This window comes from Pleurodeles waltl, chromosome 8 (genome assembly GCF_031143425.1).
Source record: "Pleurodeles waltl isolate 20211129_DDA chromosome 8, aPleWal1.hap1.20221129, whole genome shotgun sequence".
In the NCBI taxonomy this organism is placed as follows: domain Eukaryota; kingdom Metazoa; phylum Chordata; class Amphibia; order Caudata; family Salamandridae; genus Pleurodeles; species Pleurodeles waltl.
The window spans coordinates 122,950,848-122,968,321 of NC_090447.1; the positions used below are offsets into that span (position 1 = coordinate 122,950,848).

At 41.7% G+C, this 17,474-nt stretch overlaps 1 protein-coding gene and 1 long non-coding RNA gene across 4 annotated transcripts in view; one reads left to right on the forward strand and one right to left on the reverse strand.

The window, feature by feature from the left end:
* The window catches only part of PAK1 (p21 (RAC1) activated kinase 1), a 296,992-nt gene that overhangs the window by 83,174 nt on the left and 196,344 nt on the right, over window positions 1–17,474 (reverse strand). For both annotated transcript variants that reach the window (XM_069203912.1, XM_069203913.1), the window contains exons 5-7: window positions 12,358–12,505; window positions 2,863–2,900; window positions 1,729–1,845 (exon numbers count right to left, since the gene is read on the reverse strand). In XM_069203912.1, coding sequence (XP_069060013.1) covers window positions 1,729–1,845; window positions 2,863–2,900; window positions 12,358–12,505 — 303 coding nt within the window. The remainder of the gene's footprint in view (window positions 1–1,728; window positions 1,846–2,862; window positions 2,901–12,357; window positions 12,506–17,474) is intronic.
* The window catches only part of LOC138249801 (uncharacterized), a 76,765-nt gene that overhangs the window by 36,590 nt on the left and 22,701 nt on the right, over window positions 1–17,474 (forward strand). The window contains exon 1 of one of the 2 annotated variants that reach the window (XR_011194845.1): window positions 12,500–12,761. The exons of the other annotated variant lie outside the window; for it this stretch is intronic. This is a non-coding gene — a long non-coding RNA (uncharacterized lncRNA). Of the gene's footprint in view, window positions 1–12,499; window positions 12,762–17,474 lie in introns of those variants that run through there. 2 annotated transcript variants of the gene reach the window in all.

Consider the following 17,474-nt stretch of genomic DNA (forward strand, 5'->3'; position numbering starts at 1 on the left):
GGCATCAGGCTTCTCTGTACTTTGTAAGCCGTCTCACTGTAGTACGTGTCCCAGAAGCTGGTTCTCTGATCTGCACAATAGATCTCCTAATCTGCACACTGGAGCTCCTTACTGTCCCACTGCTGCAGACCAGCTCTCCCAAAGTAACCTGGATGCAAGCTGCAATCCTAGGCAGAAACCAGGAACTCATAGTTGGGTCCACAGGCTCTTCTCCTGCAACAGTCTACTCTCTGGGAAACAGAGATAAAGCAGCTCCTTGTGCTACCAAAGGCCGCAAGGCTGGGCACCCACAAGTCTGAGGGTATAAAGTACACTTATAAAGTTTGAATTGTGGATGTGCTTCGCCACAAATACTAGTTCTCCTGGGTTCTTCACAGAACTCTAAGATGACTAGGTTCCCAACATCCAAACGGACTTTAACCCTTGTTAGTTTTTCTAAAGAGTTTGATGTGTGTGAGTACATTTAGGCAGACATCCCAGTTAGTGCCACGATTAAAGCCCATCCAGTTTAATGGCACTCAAGCAGACACCAAGTCCACTGCAGGGAAATGGGAGTGGACAGAAGGAACATTTATAGGGAGTGGGAAGGAAGATGAACAAAGAGAAATGGGTCATAGGAAGGCATTGAACATTGAAAAGAACAGGCGCGAGGAGGGGCCGACAGATGTAATAACTATTCAAGAGGAGAGACAAAGGGAGCTGTTTGGAGGAAGAAGGAAGCCAAAAACGCAGGGAAGAAGTCAAGGCGGAGACTGGAAGTAATGTAAAGAAAGGGACAGTGGAGAAAGGAAACAGACTAAACACAGGTATGTACTGGACGACGAGAAGGGGCAAGTAAGAGCAAAGGTGATTGTTAAGGGGGTACACCAATGAATGTGGAGTCCGAGACCTTGGAAGTGGTAACGATCACAGGAAGAAGGACGGGACAAGGCAGCAAAAGAGGGCAGACTAGCTAAGTGAAATAAACGAAGACCTAGTGGGGAACAACTAGGACATTGAAAGGGAGATGACAGAGCCCTTAAGCCCTTGATTTGTGTCTTTCCTTAAGACCCAGTGTAAATCCTTCAAGGCTGATACGTTGTAAGCCTAGGGGTTCAGGGTGGATGTATGCCAGGCATCAAGAAACATGTACCTCGGAGCACTGCGCAGAAAGAATTGTAATAGATATGTCAGTAAGAAAATAAATTAAGAACTAAGGTGAATTTGTCAGGTACCTTCTTACTTTCTAAGCTGTTTCACTGCAGTACCCAGAAACTGGTTCCCACAAACGGTGAAAGACTTTCTTGGGGATATCTTTAATGTGAGAAATGAAGAAAATTTCTGTCAAACAGCACATCCAAGTGAAGTGTTCTCTTGACTGGGACTAGTGACATTTCTGTGATGTTAGAGGGGACTGAATGATGGTGGTGGCGTAGTCAATGCAAGTGGATGTTACTGTAATCATTAAAGAAAATTGCTTATTCAGAGCCCCTCTTCGATGTTGGGGGCATCTAAATCAAAAGGACAAGAACCAGGAACCGTGCTCAAACTATGGAAAGGTCAGAGATTCATCTTTAGTAAGACCTAGTGGAAAAAATACTATAGATAAATGTCACTTTTCATCATTAAGTTACAATGGCTCATATATGGAACACACAATCTTATTATCTACACCACCTATGCTGCACGGTTAGTTCCTCAAGTGGCTATAAAGAATAGTTCACTCTCTGGGGAGGGTGCTATACTGACTGATTTTGTGTGCTCTGGGCGAGGTGCAATCACTGGAGGTGGTGCAGGTTCATCTTCGTCGTCATCATCTTCCGACACTGGTGGTATTGCTGGGGTCTCAGAGACGGTCTTTGTGCTCTTTAAAAAAAAAAAAAAAAAAGGATCATCTTTCATACCCATCAAATTTAGCACAAGTTAAACTATAACAATCCTGCAATATAAAATCTTCAATTTTCTCTTATTTTTGTGCAACTCAACCTCCCCCCACAGGACCATGGGACATGTTATTAACTGAGATCTTGCTAGAAAAGTACCCATCACTTCCATGTGGGCTTGGCTAAAGGCAAATTAACTTTCTAGTAATAGGCATTTATTTGATTCTGCTCTACAGGTCCCAAAATGTATTTCACTGAATAATGAGTAGTTCTAAAAGAAGGAGCTCTATATTGAAACATCAATTCTCCATCAGAGTCAATATCGGGGGCTCTAAGCGGTTTCATATCTGCTGATCTCATAGTGCTATTTGGGAGGAATTTGAAGAATCAACTTTGGAAGTCTATTTGTGCATAAGGCCTGCTATTTAAACCTTGATGCTGCAGTAAGTGCTAGGACAGGTCTTCCCTTCCAGACATACTCTGTAAAAGCCTGCTACCACATGAGCACACACATTCTGCACATTTTCAGTGCATCTGTATTCTTCTCCATGGATCATACTAAAATTATGAGAATCCAGACACGGATTCCCTGCAACTCCTGTCACCACTGATCAGATATTAGAATCCAAACATCACACAAAGATAACTGTGATTTGTGTGATATCAATGACATCTCAAGCCAAGATACCTCAGTGGAGTAGACCTGCGAATCTCAGAATACGGGAAGCCCAGATAAGTAAAGGCTGTTTACTGAGCGTTTAACTGAAGCCAGGTCATGGCCATCCAGTATTTTACAAAAACATATGCACCTGGTCAAGTTCTCAGGAGTGACCTTCCTCTTCTTGACTCTACATACAGTGTTTACTATTCTGGTTGCTAGATTTCTTTTTACAGCCAAAGCCTACTCTTACCTTGAGCATTTGTTTGCATTTCTATTATACTAAAAACCCAACAGTATGAAGAGAAACACCAAACTGAAACAAAAGGGGGAGAATCTTACCAATGCGTTTGATGAATTATATTCTTCAATTGAGTTATCTGAAGAAAAAAAAAACATTTTGAATTAGGGTCATTCTATCCAATAGTGAAATAGAACAACATTATCATTTAAACAGCCTAGGGGTAAGAGACAATTTTATCAACTAGACCACAACCATCACTGATAATTTCAATGATCAATTTGTAAGACCAGGCATCAATGATACAAGGAAGGAGTACTTGTCTGCCACTCATGCCCAACACTCAGAACAAAGAGGTCAGCATCACAAAAACGCATCCCAAGCAAAGTTGTGTAGGCTTGACTATATCCTGTAAGAATGCTTGGCATTGTATAAATGTCTAGAGGACCAAGATAAAGTGTGGAATTCTCTAAGTGGATTGACAACCGCAAGAAGCTGTGGAGAATTCCATAAGTCCCCAGAGGACAATAAGAAGTTGTAAAGAAACCCAAGTGTATAGCGGGCCAAAAGAATTGTGGTGAATTCCCTAAGTGTGTAAAGGACCACTTCAAATTGTGGAGAATTCCATTACTGCACAGAGGACTACAGGATGGTGTGAAGAAACACTTCACGATGACCACAAGAAGGTGTGGGTAACTTCTCAATACACAATTTACCCAATGTCTGAGTCTTTCACTGACCCGTAATGCAATGTTCCTTAATCAAAGCAGGTCATAGGTTAAAGTCCAACACTTTGTTCTTGATGTTCTGGGGTTATGCTAAATCTGTAGAATGCATTGGATGTGAACATACCCCAAATTCCTTCTTGCAGCCTCAAGATATCACTGCACACAATCTCACCATCACCTTATGGAGAAATACATTACGAAGAGAAGACTGTGGTTTCATCGGAAGAGGTAACAGATTCACATTTCTTATAATTGCATATCAGTATTACACCTTTTCACTAACAACACAAAATGTGACGGATGGAATACTTCCATTGATCTCAGCCATTGGTAATCACTTTCAGACACATTCCAGTCCATCATTTTTAGCTTCTCTGAGCTATTACAAACAGGGAACAATCATAAACAAATCAGTTTTGCTTCCAGCCCAAACGGTTGGTTCTGTCGAGCTGCTAAGCTACGTCCCATCTGAACTGGAACATAAGCGGGCGGAATACGGTTTCAGCCTTCCTAGGCCTCCTCAGTAAGGTGCAGCTTGGGTCTTATCGCACAGCGAGCTTGGGACACACACCTGGACATACTATTCACATTTGGAGAGAATCACTTGAATGACTGAATTAATCCAACTATTGGTAATCATTCTGAGCTGTATTTCAATCTATTCTTTTAGCTCTTCTGTGACAACAGAATAAGACCAATTCTATGCAAATAAGTCTCCACTCCACTGAAAAAGGGACAGTCCAGTAATACTAGTTAAACGGGAAAAAGTTGGGAGCACACTGCCTCACACTTCAGCATGCAGTTTGCCCCAATGCATTATGGTAAATGCTGTACAAATGTGCTTACTTCATCTGTAGTTTTTCACCCTAGTGGGTGCAGCTAGTGCTATATATCTTTAGACACGTGTTTCTAGGTTGAGCCCTTCATCAGTGGAGGGCAGCAGGCTTCCTCCTGGGGTTGCTGTCCTCAGGCCTCCGTACCACTCAGAGACAACCGGGTGCATCAACCAAAGCTCGTCAGCTTGCTGGCTCAAGGTAGCAGTAATAATAGTTAGGTTGGGTCCCCTCTGAACAGCACCGCAAGCAACCACAGACAGGTTTTGCCACTGTTGGGCTTCACACACGACTTGCAGCTTGAGCCCTAGGCACAGCAGTCTCGGGACACATGTCTGGAACAACCTGTCTCACTTGGACGAGCCTATCTACAGCTATTCTACAAAACACCCAGATCTGGTTAGCGTAGTTAAATTGGCGTTTTCAGTTTCTTTCTGCAGCAAGCAGATCTAAAAAAAAAAAATGATGTAAATGAAGTCAGAAAAAACAAAACAGCGCCTGGAAGAGGTTGTCATACATGCTCTCCTGTAAACTGGCGGCTGCTCGCTGAACACGCCGGCCGGCAAGGGTCTGGGCAATGAGCTTCATACCGGACTGGCATGAAGTGCTGTTTACATACATACATACATACATATATATATATATATATATGAAAGAAAAGATGTCCTGATCTGCGTGTTACGGCGCACTTAATTCTCCGGTGGTGCTGGTTTGAGGCAGGACAACCATTTAGGGGATTCCTGTTTGTTTGTTTATGATCTCACTAATGTATTAAAAGTTAAGGTATTTTTGGCACAACGACAGAGTGCGGTTTTCTCTTGCTAAAACAGAAAGAGAATCTTGTTTTTTGAATATATATATATATATATATATATATATATATATATATATATATATATATATATATATATATATATTTTATATATGTGTGTGTACATACTTTATTGTAAGTTCATTAAAACCATCTACAATAAGTATGCTAACTCATCGGAAATTGATTACTGTTTCACTAAGCTCAGTAAGATAAATACAGAACTGTACTTAAAAAACAATTTTTGAAAAGATATCAGTAGATTTTTTTTTAACATCCTGAATCATAATAAAAGGACATCGTCATTGCTATCTCTTTAAATTCTTATAATGCTATGTTTCATTAAGCATGTGGTTTGCCTGAGCCATGAAGTTAACACATTTACAATTCAGCTGCGTGTTTTCATCAGACAGGCAAGACACCGGGGCTTGGCGACAGGTTCTTACATGTAAGGCAGAAAAAGCTGCCTACAGCAGCGTTTCCGTATATTAGTCAACAAGGAACACGTGCACAGAATGTGCAAAATTGTCTCAGACTCATAACCATAGAGTCAGCAGCTCGCAACCGGCAAAGATAGTTTCCATTTTGGAATAGAATCTCTGTGAGAACCAAACCCAATCGGTCTGACATCAGTGAAAGCTTCAGGTGTTAGCAGTAATGGATGCCCAGACGTTTTGGTGGAGCTCGGCTGGCATGTGACCCCCATCACTGACCAGACATAGCTGTTTTTTACAAGAAGATATTTTATGCTGTGAGAGGGAGAGTGATTACACGGATTAGTTAACAATTCTTTTGAAGGTGGCTTGGGTCATGGTGATCTCCCAGAGCTGCAAAGACAATAGGGATGATTGAAAATAGTTTACCCAATAATTGCCAGCTTTAGCACTTTGAATTTCCGTCCAACAGAGATTGCTTAGGGCGCCAATGGTGTGTCATAGTTTTCGGCAGAATTTAATACATTCCTCTTTCAGTTGTGAGCTCTTGTTTAGGCAGACCCAGTTCCAGACGTATCCCTGCTTGCATGGAGTTTTTTTGCAAGAGAAAAAGTGATGTACATAGATTTGCTTGTAGGGTGTCAAGCAGTTTAGCACCTTTAGCACACAACATTTAGGACCTGTATGTTAGTTAAGGCACACATTTGTTATTTATCATATTTTGTATTGGTCTAGTGGTGGACTCACTGAGTGCAAATTGTCACATTGTTCTGTACGACTCAGTTCCAGAGCTAGTGGATTTCTCTTGGCAGGGCGATCAACCTTGTCCCCACTGCTTAAGGCTAAGAGAGATACCAGGTTCTGCATCTTAAACCTGTCTTGCATCATAGAACGGTCTACAGAGCTAGTCTGATGGGTCTGTGCTCCAGAAAGTTGATGTGGTACAAAGGTTTACAAGGAAATGTGCACTCTGAATGAAGCATTGACCCAGATGAGCCCCAACCTTTCAGGAAGGCAACAGTACTCACTGTGAACTGGTGAGAACATTAGTCTATTTAAACTCCTGTAGGGTATTCTTGAAAATCACCAACTGTTGCACAGAATGGAACTCATGGTATTTGCACAAAATATCGAATTTTTAATATTGGAACACACTGTTGCTTAGACTGGAGTGGGAATAGTAATTTTAACTCATCCGAAGTCCAACACTTTCTCTACTGGTAGACAGAGTAGTAAATCTTACCCCTTCTAAATCCAACGCTTTCCCTACTGTTGCTTACATGGGAGTGGGAATAGTAATTTTAACCCCTCTGACGTCCAACGATTTCCTTTTTGTTGCCAAGACTGGAGTGGAAGTAGTACATTTTACCCCTATAAAGTTCAACCCTTTCACCTACTATTGCACAGTCTGGGGTGGGCATAGCAAACTTAACCCCTCTGACATCCAACACTTTCCTTACTGCTCCTTAGACTGGAGTGGGAATAGTACATTTAACCTCTCCAAAGTCAAACACTTTCCCTACTGTTGCACAGTCTGGAGTGGGAATAATAATAGCAAAACACTTTTCCTTCTGTTCCTTAGACTGGAGTGGGAATAGTAATTTTAACCCGCTGAAGTCCAGCACTTTCCCTAATGTTGTGCAGGCTGGAGTGGGAATAGAATATTTGACCCCTCCAAAGTGCAACACTTCCCCTACTGTTCCTTAGATTGGAGTGGGAATAGTAATTTTAACCCCTCTGAAGTCAGCGCCTTCCCTAATGTTGCACAGACTGGAGCGGGAATAGCACATTTTACCCCTCTGAAGTCCAATGCTTTCCCTACTCTTGCACAGACTAGAATGGGAATACTAAATGTAACCCCTCCAAAGTCTAGCAATTATCCCTACTATTGCACAGTAAATGTAACTCCTCAAAAGTCCAAAACTTACCCTACAGTTGCACAGACTAGAATGGTTATAGTACATTTATCCCCTCTGAAGTCCAACGCTTTACCTACAGTTGCACTGTTTGGAGTGGGAACAACATATTTAACCCTTCTTAAGTTCTACACTTTCTCTACGGTTGCATAAACTAAAGTGGGGATAGTGTATGTATTATTCCCAGACTTAAATATATTTTCTAATATTGTTTAAGTATATTTATTTGTTTATAATTTTTATGGTATAATATTTGTTTACATTTTTATTGGTTTCTAAAGTTTTTAAAATATATTTTGTAATGTCTTTTTCAGTTTTTTATTTTATTTGTTTAGTAATTTATATGTTTTGGAATTTAATTGCATGTATTTGTTATGTTTCATGGTTGTATGTATGTATATATATATATATATATATATTCCCTGAAAAAAACAAAGGTTACAGGGGTCTTATAGTTAGGTTCTGAATTTACGCGCACAAAACCTTAGAAATTCAGCAGTTATAGTTAGAGTTCTTTCGAGTAACTATAACTCGAGAATATTCTAGGATATTTGCAAATATCACACAAGGTTAGAAAAATCATTTTTAACCCATAATTTGACCCTAAAACACCCCTATATCACACCCCTGGGAGTCATGGTAAATCGACCCTGACCCTTATACCACTTATCATTTCTAGTTTCAGCCCCGAGGCCCTCTCCCATAACATTAAAATGGCGGCTGCAACTTTTTAGTCAGGTTGTGGCCTGCAAATTACAGCACTTCTATTCACGCATGCATTCGCGAAAATTAGAGAATATTTGCGATTTATTCTCAGCCAGAAATATACAAATTTGGATTTTCCTTAATTTCTTGTAAACTACTGAACAGACTTACACCAAATAACCAAATGTACAATGTGCGTACTGAAAGCTAGCTTCCTGACAAATGTAGTGTAATTCTGTCCAGAGGGTCGGGCTGTAATCGCATCTAAAGGTCCAATGGGAATTAACATGGAAAACACAATTATTTTTACACCATCCCCCCAATCCCTTTTCTCAGCCCCCGATTGATGGATCACCCCAAAACTTTCCATGTGCAACAAGAATCACCTGGGCACTGTTTTTGGAAAATTTCGTGAAGATTCGTCAAACGGTGCTAATTATTTAGACAAGTCAAAAACGATTATACTTTAGAATTTCTTCTTGGCCAGAAAGTTGAGACACCTTAGATCCAGAGGTTGCAGTTTCTTATCCATTAGAAAGAAACTGGAGATTACTTTGCTTACTGGCTGTTGAAAATGAGCCTTTTCCATGATTTCTTTTTATAGGAAAGAGGCCACTGCCTCGATTGGTGGGGTAAAATGTCCACATGAAACTCAAGAAAATAAAGGTAATGCCCAAAAGCGACAAAACCAATTGCCCGTGAATCTGTGCTGATTTATTTCTATCCATGAAACGATGGTTCAAGTCTCCAGTTGCACTGCAGTGAGGGTAGTGGGCCACTGGAATTCAGCACTGCTTAGACCAGTGGTCTCCAAACTTCTTAATGCCGCGCCCACCCAGTTGAAAAATAAAAATCTATGCCCCCCCCCCTCAGAATTTTTCACAAATATTTTACGAAGATGCCAATGTTTAAATATGTCCAGACCTATTTAAACATTGCACTTAGGTACTGTTACCTTTTTAAAAATGCAATAACATTTTTTTGTTTAAAACAAAGACGTGTTATCTGTGTAATGCTTCTTTTGGCCGGAGTTTGGTACCCCCCCCCTGGGACCACTTGAGGCCCCCCCAGGGGGGGCCGCCCCCCAGTTTGAAGACCTCTGGCTTAGACACCTCAACCCTCCTGAAACAACAGATGAAAAACTCCTACTTCTCGTTCTAACAATAAGGCCTCCAGGAGGTAGATACCATTTCTGCTTGTCAGGGACCTGGTCCCAGTTTGTATCTTTTTGTTAGTGTGCAGACTAATAGAGTCACCATGGAAAAGGGGAGGATGGTAGTACATTGCTAGCCTCTGGCAGGGAGCCTAACAGTCTGGCCCCACATGCCTGATGTAGGAATTTAGCTTTTTAATGTGGCATCCACTAGAATGTTGGCCTAGCTGGGCTTTAGGAAGTGTGGCACCCCTAGTGCATGTACTCTATCTCTAATAGTTGGCAAACAGCAATTGGCTGTTTGATTTTCAAGTAAGACCATGGTCAAAGTGCTCAAAACAACTACTCAATGTGGGCTACAGTGTGGCTTTACAGAACCCACATGCGGTAAGCAGTCAGACTAAATGCTGTTCTCTAACATTAGATAAGTCACCTGTGAAATATACCTGGGAGATTCCAAGACCCCCATGTCTTCAATTCAGAAGTGAAATATTCAAATTATGCTAAACCTGCATGTGTCTGTAGTAACAGCACATACGTACCTTTGTGCTGGGCTCCCGGGCTCCCAGGAGCTCCAAAGAAGGCAGTTTGTTTAAAATGCATAACTGTGCATCTCAATCTAGGTAGTCAATTCAGAATCCATCATTGTACTTCACAGCACAATTACAATCAATTTGGGAAACATACATGTTGATTATCAATGTGGCAAATATTATTTCTTGAGAGGTTGTGTACTTTCTGTTTCATGAGCTGGTAATTAACTGGACAGTTCAAGACAACCACAACACTCCAGCTAGCAAGAGTTTCTCTAAGCCTGACCTCTAAGACTTTCAATAAACATTTTGAAACGTCTCTGCTGGATAGAAAATGATCCTGTTGGGAAAGAAAAAGGCTGCGATCAGACAGGCCTCCTCACATTTCAAAGAACAAGCCTAAGGGGAAGTGGTCTTTTCATGCAGGTCTTTCTTCAGAGGCCATGAATTCTTGCGTACAGGGAATAACAGAAGGAGAGGTCATCTAAAGGGAGCTTGAAGTAGATATATAAGCTGCTGATTTGACTAGTGCCAACCAAAGGCAGACTTAATGCCCAAAAGCCGGAGTAGACTGGAGGCTTTCTTTCCACCATTTTGGAATAATGCTTTTTGGGTAGAATGGGAAGTTACTTAAGTAATAATTAATTATTAAATAATCAATCATTTTTAAGTATGTGATTGATATTAATTATGTATATTGTGTAATGCTGATTTAATTATTTATATTTTAGGTGTAGGTTGCTTTGTTTGTAGAGGTACAGGGTGGGAGGTTAATTAGGTAATAATTAGTTAACAATGAATTTTTTATGTATCATTATTTAATTCATTATTACATAATCGGAGCCCGGCTAGTATCCAAACCCTGATCCCTGGTATAATCAGAGGGTCTACTATCAGAACACTGATATAATGGCAGCGCTGCCATAATTTTCCACGTCACTACACGCCACCAAAAGGACAACTGGATTTTTCTTTTTTACAACAGTAAGTATATTTCTTTAGAATACCATGTCTAGGGCAAGTACCTATTTTGGAAAATTCCACACCTCTTACCTTAATCTTCTTGTCCCTTTGTCTTACCATGAGTTATAAATATTTTAAACAAACAAATAAAACAACTACATCGGTGTTGGACAGTACACCTTACCAATGCTTTACTTTGTTCATGTGTGCTTTTTGTGTAAAGTATTCGATCTGGTTATTAAGCCCAGACTTAATGGAAAATTAAGAGAAATTTAACTGACACCATCCTAAACACCTAGGATGAAACACATCTTAACCATTAAATCTATATATTTATACCCTTATCAACAGAAGAACAAACACATATACATACCCATCTACATACCCTGACATACACATTTCTGCTATGCTTGACTATATATGCAGTGATATTTTTTGTTTTTTTAAATATCTTTCTATATCCTTATAGAAAGCATACAGACAACTCATGTACATATATATGGTATTTACATATGCAATGAATAAACATACATTTATAGTTATGTACATACGAAATGTTTATTTTTTTGCTGTATATTGTAATCTAATATCGCTGTGCAATGCATAATATCAAGTACATAGCTATATCTACAGGCACCTAGGCATATTCACAAATCCAGACGTGTACAGACATAAAACGCATTCCCCTCTCTATGTAATATATAAATGCATATACACACACATTTCATATATACATAATCACATATGCAGGTACATCCCTATACAATGACTAGACCCATATTACACATGCATAAGCACACACTAAAAGTTACATATCCTACGAGCTTATGCCTTGTAGATAGCTATAACTATGTATAACATGTTTATATGTATACATATACGTATATACTTAGATCTTTGTGTGTGTATCTATATATACATATATAGATACACGCACATACACGCGCGCGTTATTTGTTTCTCTCCACTATGACTCTTCCCAAACCTTTCAGATTACAATAGACTCTCAAACATGCTTTTCAGTTCCTTCTCTCTATCTATCCAGTTCATTCAACTAACAGACAAACGTGTTCAGCAATCCAAATAACATCTCACATCTTCCCTTTATCAATCCACTTTAATTAATCTAATAATCTATCCCTATGCAAAATAATAGAGTAAACGCATGAGAAGTCAAGAACACCAGCTGAATAAACATTTCACAAATAATCCTACTTGGAAGGACATATTACTAAACTACTGCCGATTTACCTCCAACCTTGGGCTCCACAGTAGAGTGCTATACGCCGCAAAGCGCTTTAATGCCTCGTCAAGTGTTGTGAGCGCTATATAAATACAACTTGGTGTCATAATGGTAATTGCAGAAGAACAATTTAGTTAGGTTCAGGGGCACTCATGCCATGACTTTAATTATACATTAGGTGCCTGCACACCTCCACAAACATGCTTTGTTGTCATGTTTTGTAAGATCTGTTATGAAGGGGGTTCTAAAGAAGCTGAGATTATGGCAGATGAGTTACCTGTAAAGCTCATATACTTCTGGCTGTTGGAGGTTTTCTTGGAATTGTAAAATTCTAAGACATCTAGCACTGCTTGTGGGTTTTTCTTCTGTTCCGATTTTGTAATATTTGAGGTCTGCAGCAGTCGAGCCCATTGCTCCGGCATGCCCTGGATTTGATACAAAAAAGACACAAACATCAGTGACGACAATGCTAGATGACACACGCGGAGAGTAAGGAGGCCTCTGTTGGTGAATACTGATAACAAGGCTAATAGGCTGAAATATTACTCCTTGCAACAAACTATATCTGCCACAAGAGGAAAAATGTATACATCTCCTCAGCCGCCAAGTGAGAAACAGAAAACAAGCTTATGAGAGACGTCTAACGTTGGAAAGAAAATGGTCGCACGGAACGTTCGTCAGGTGAGGTTTGTTCCTTTCTAATGCCAGACGGCGCGGTGCGTTAAGCTATTTTTGCAAACAGACACGAATACGGACAGAGTTCTGGCTTTCATGGCTCTCGCTGAGTTATTACAGCGCTCCGCTTGTTTCCATAGACAGTTCTGTCTGCAAACTGTTTCCTCTTGCCCTGAAAGAGCGCTGCAGGGTGTCTGCGCAGGGATTATAAACTATTATGGGAAATGACTCTCTTCCAATGACAGATCAGCCGGGGCACGTGCACAGCAGCCTGGAAACCATCGCCAGTCATCACATGACCAGGTGTCTGTCTGGTCCACCCCCAGGACAGATGCGTTTGTGGCTTCAGCGTTTACCACTAGCAGGCAACTGGCAGAGGGGAAGTAGCGAGTATTTTCCCTAATAATTAATTATGGTGTTTGTAATTTTCTGGGATATCTGGGAGAGGTGCCTTAGAGCTATGGCTTATCTTAGCTGGGTCCAAATTCTAAATAAAGGGAGAGAGACACTTAAACCTGGTGCAGGTGTGCTGTTTACTGCTTGTAAAATACTGGTCGCAGTTTATGAACAGTTTTCTTGTGTCCAGTAAATATTTTCACAAACCGACCTATGTACCAACAAGTCAGTTCATAAAACAACGGAGCTTGATTGAGTCACAGTACCATACATGCCAATAGACCAGATTCAGACGGGAGACTCCCGATTTTTCAGGGGAAAAAATGCTTTATTTTAGCGGTCTCCCGCCTGAAATACAATTTTCTTCATTAGAAGTCAATGGGTAATTTAGATTCTCCCAATTTATGATTCAAAATCTCCTGTTTCCCTGCATAAAATGTTGGGACGTATGTAATACGACCTACAAAATTGATATTTATTAGTTAGGTTGCAAATTGCGACTGAATCTGATTCAACTTAATCAGAGATGGTGTTTTTCAAAAGTAAGGAGGCCACATTGTTATTGATTAAACGTCTGTGAACCAAACTTCATGAAAGCAGCCCGAAGCAGGAAAAGGGGCTGCATTAAAAAAAGTTTTCTTTTCGTTTTAAGTTTAAGAAGTGGCAGTGATCCTACTCTTCCATAACTTTTTTAAAATTCAGATTTACAAAGGATACCCCTTCTTTTAGCTTCTGGTACATTTTCAGATTTGCAACCAGCTTTCTGTCTTTAAACATTGATACATAGGACACAAATTCGATTTTTGCAGGGGACACCTACAACTGCCCCCTACCAGAAACCAAATCAATACCTATTCAGAATCCCATTTTTAGGACTCTGAAAAACGTTTCTGACTCCTAAAATGGGATGCATACATAGGAAAAACCATTTTAACATTCACATTCACAAGCACAGAATCACAGTATTTGGGATGGTTAGCATCCTTGGTACATCTGGCCCATGAATACTACGGAATACTACTACACGAATACCACACAAGAAGGTGGACAAGAGTTCTTGAAAGGAAATGTGTGTCAGAGCCTTATAAACAAGATGGGGAGAATCCACTATTGTTAGTGACCTCAATACTTGTTCTGTCTACAGGGGAAGGGGTATGTAATACCTCTGCAGCAAGAAATGAAGCTCTATTTACAGAATCACATCAACAACGAGGATAACTCTCCCAAGAAATGTTTCAGCTTACTATGTGAGTGGACAACCACTGAAGTAGCACCTACCTTCATTACCGCACAATAAATTTGTGGGAGCCTGATGCAGTTCTTCAACGTCAAGTTCAAGAAACTCTGGTCCAATACTGCTATATCTCCTAGTTCTTAGACGTTTGCGTTGTTCTCCTCCCAATTCCTGCCATTCTGAGATCCCCCATCAAAGAAAAAGATGTCAAAAGGGCAATAAAGTCCCTCTATACATCATTGCCCTCCTTTGACATCTCCAACTCAAGGACGGTCAAGCTCAAACCTCACACTCAGTGCAATAATCTCTCCTAACACAGCTCATCAACACATCCATCGGTCTTGTGAAAGTTAGTCTCTTACATGGACTCTCCTACGCAGCAAAGACCCATGAACCCTCTCAGGTCTCTTCTCACCTTGAAATAAAAGTCCTCCTTTGTAATTACCAATCTGGCTTCTGCCCCAAAGAGAGCACAGGAACAACCACCCAGAATGGCATAAAAGAGCTACTCACCAGAGATCAGGGTCTCATGGGCCTTGATCCTTTTCATCCAGTAATACCTTCACACAGCCAATCACAACCTCCTATTTTTTTGGCTAAGGAATGAATCAAACGATAGCTACTAACAGCAAAACGTTTGGGACAGAGGTTTTCTGCATGGCTTTGTGAAACTGTACTGACATGCCCTTGTACTTTTCTGTAAAGCTCTGTGTATTCTTTGCTTCAACAAGCCTATCGAACATGAGAGCCTACTTGTGGGACTTTCTTTTAAATCAAGTGACACAGCATATCTAGGTTCTGAAGTATGCATGGGTACCCAATGTCACTTCCTCTTCTTGGAAAGTGACTGCGTCCGCTTGACCCAGATCACGAGAGACTGACTATGGTGTCAGCTTAATCTGCAGTCCAGGGACAGGCCTTGTTGTAGGAGGCTGGCCTGGTTTGTAGTGGGCACCTAAGGTACTTACACCTTATGCCAGGTCCAGTTACCCCTTATTACCCCTTATTAGTGAAATGCAGGCAGTGTCTAGAAGTAGCAGTAGGCAGAGCAGCGAAGGCTGAACTAGGAGACATGCAAAGGTCTTGCAATACCACCGTACTCACACAGTACTTACAAGAAAAGACAATACTCAGTGTTACCAAAAATAAAGGTGCTTTATTTTAGTGACGCAAGGCCAAAAATATCTTAGAGACTATACTCTCTTATGAGGTAAGTAATACACATAAAATATACACTAGTAATCAAAATCAGGTAAGTAAACAGTCATAAAATAGTGCAGATAGTGAAAAGATAGTGAAAATCACCATAGGTTAAAATGGGCCTATGGGAAACACAAACCATATACTAAAATAGTGGAATGCGAATGTCGTTTTCCCACCTAGGCAAGAGTAGTGTGTAGGGGGGCGCTAGGAGTGTAAGAAAACACCAAAGGTAAGTAAAGTACCCCACCCCAGAGCCCAGGAAAGCAGGAGTAAAGTGCAGCAAGTTTCCTCAGAACACACTAGAAATCGTGATAAAGAATTATGAAAAAATCAAGCAAGACTGCAAGACACCAATGATGGATTCCTGGACCTGGAGACCTGCAGAGAGAGGACACCAAGTCCAAGAACAGCTGAAGAGTCCAGGAGTAACATGAGCCCCTGCTAACCCAGATGAAGGTGCAAAAGTGAATTTTCCAGTTGGAAGAAAAAGTCAGCAATGGACCAAACAAGACAGCTGCGGGTTCCTGCTTGGTGCAAGAGATGTCTAACGCTAAGTAGATGTATGCAGGCTGATTTTTGTAGTTGAATTCCGCCAACAAGCCTTGGTTCACGCAAAAGACGCGTTTGGTGGGAAAAGGCGCTACCTGGACCCAGGAGGGACCTGGGGGTCTCAACTTGGACTGAGGAGACAGAGGGGGCTCTCAGCACTTCAGAGAGCCCTCAGAATACTGGGCAGCACCCACAGGAGTCCCAGGACACTGGGACAAAGGAGTTGCAAATCGTGGTTGTTGCAGCACTACACAAAGGGATCCCATGCCGCCGGAGAACAACTCAGGGAGATGAGCATTGCGGGATAGAGTGCTGGGGACCTGGGCTACAATGTGCACAAAGGATTCCTTGGGGAAGCGCACAGAAGCCCTAGGAGCTGCAAAACATGCGGTGCACAGAGGTACTGTCTGGCTCGAGGAGGCAAGCTCTTACCTCCACCAAATTTGGACAGTTGGACCTTTGGACAGTCTGGATCACTTCGGTCCACCATCTGTATTCCAGGATCCGCACTCGTCGTCAGGAGAGGGGACCCAGAGTACCGGTCGTCGCTGCAGAGAGGTGCCTGTTGAAGCAGGGAAGTGACTCAGTCACTCCACTGGAGAGTCCTTTGGTCATTCTGGTGCAGGATGAAAACAGGCAGTCTTCGGCACATGCACGACCTGGAAACTGTTGCAGCTGCTGAAGTTACAGAGTTGCAGTAGCCTTCTTGGATACTTTAAGTTGTAGAGTTCCTGGAGCAGTTCTGAGGTTGATCCGACAGTAGAAGGTGAAGCAGAGGTTGCAGAGGATTCCTGCTGGAGTCTTGCAAAACGGAATCTGAGGAAACACCCAGAGGAGAGATCCTAAATAGCCCTGAGAGGGGGGATTGGTCACCTAACCAGGTAGGCACCTACAAGGAGGGGTCTCTGACGTCACCTGCTGGCACTGGCCACTCAGATGCTCCCAGAGTTCCCTGACCATCCTGAAAACAAGATGGCAGAACCCAGGGACTCTCTGGAGGAGCTCTGGGCACCACCCCTGGGGTGGTGATGGACAGGGGAGTGGTCACTCCCCTTTCCTTTGTCCAGTTTTGCACCAGAGCAGGGACTGGGGGTCCCTGAACCTGTGTAGACTAGATTATGCAAGGAGGGCACCATTTGTGCCCTTCAAAGCATTTCCAGAGGCTCTGGGAGGATACCCCTCCCATGCCCTTAACACGTATTTCCAAAGGGGGAGGGTGTAACACCCCTCTCCTAAAGGAAATGCATTGTCCTGCCTTCCTGGGATTGACCTGCTCAAGCCCCAGGAGGGCAGAAGCCTGTCTGTGAGGTGGCAGCAGCTGGGGCTGCAGTGGAAAC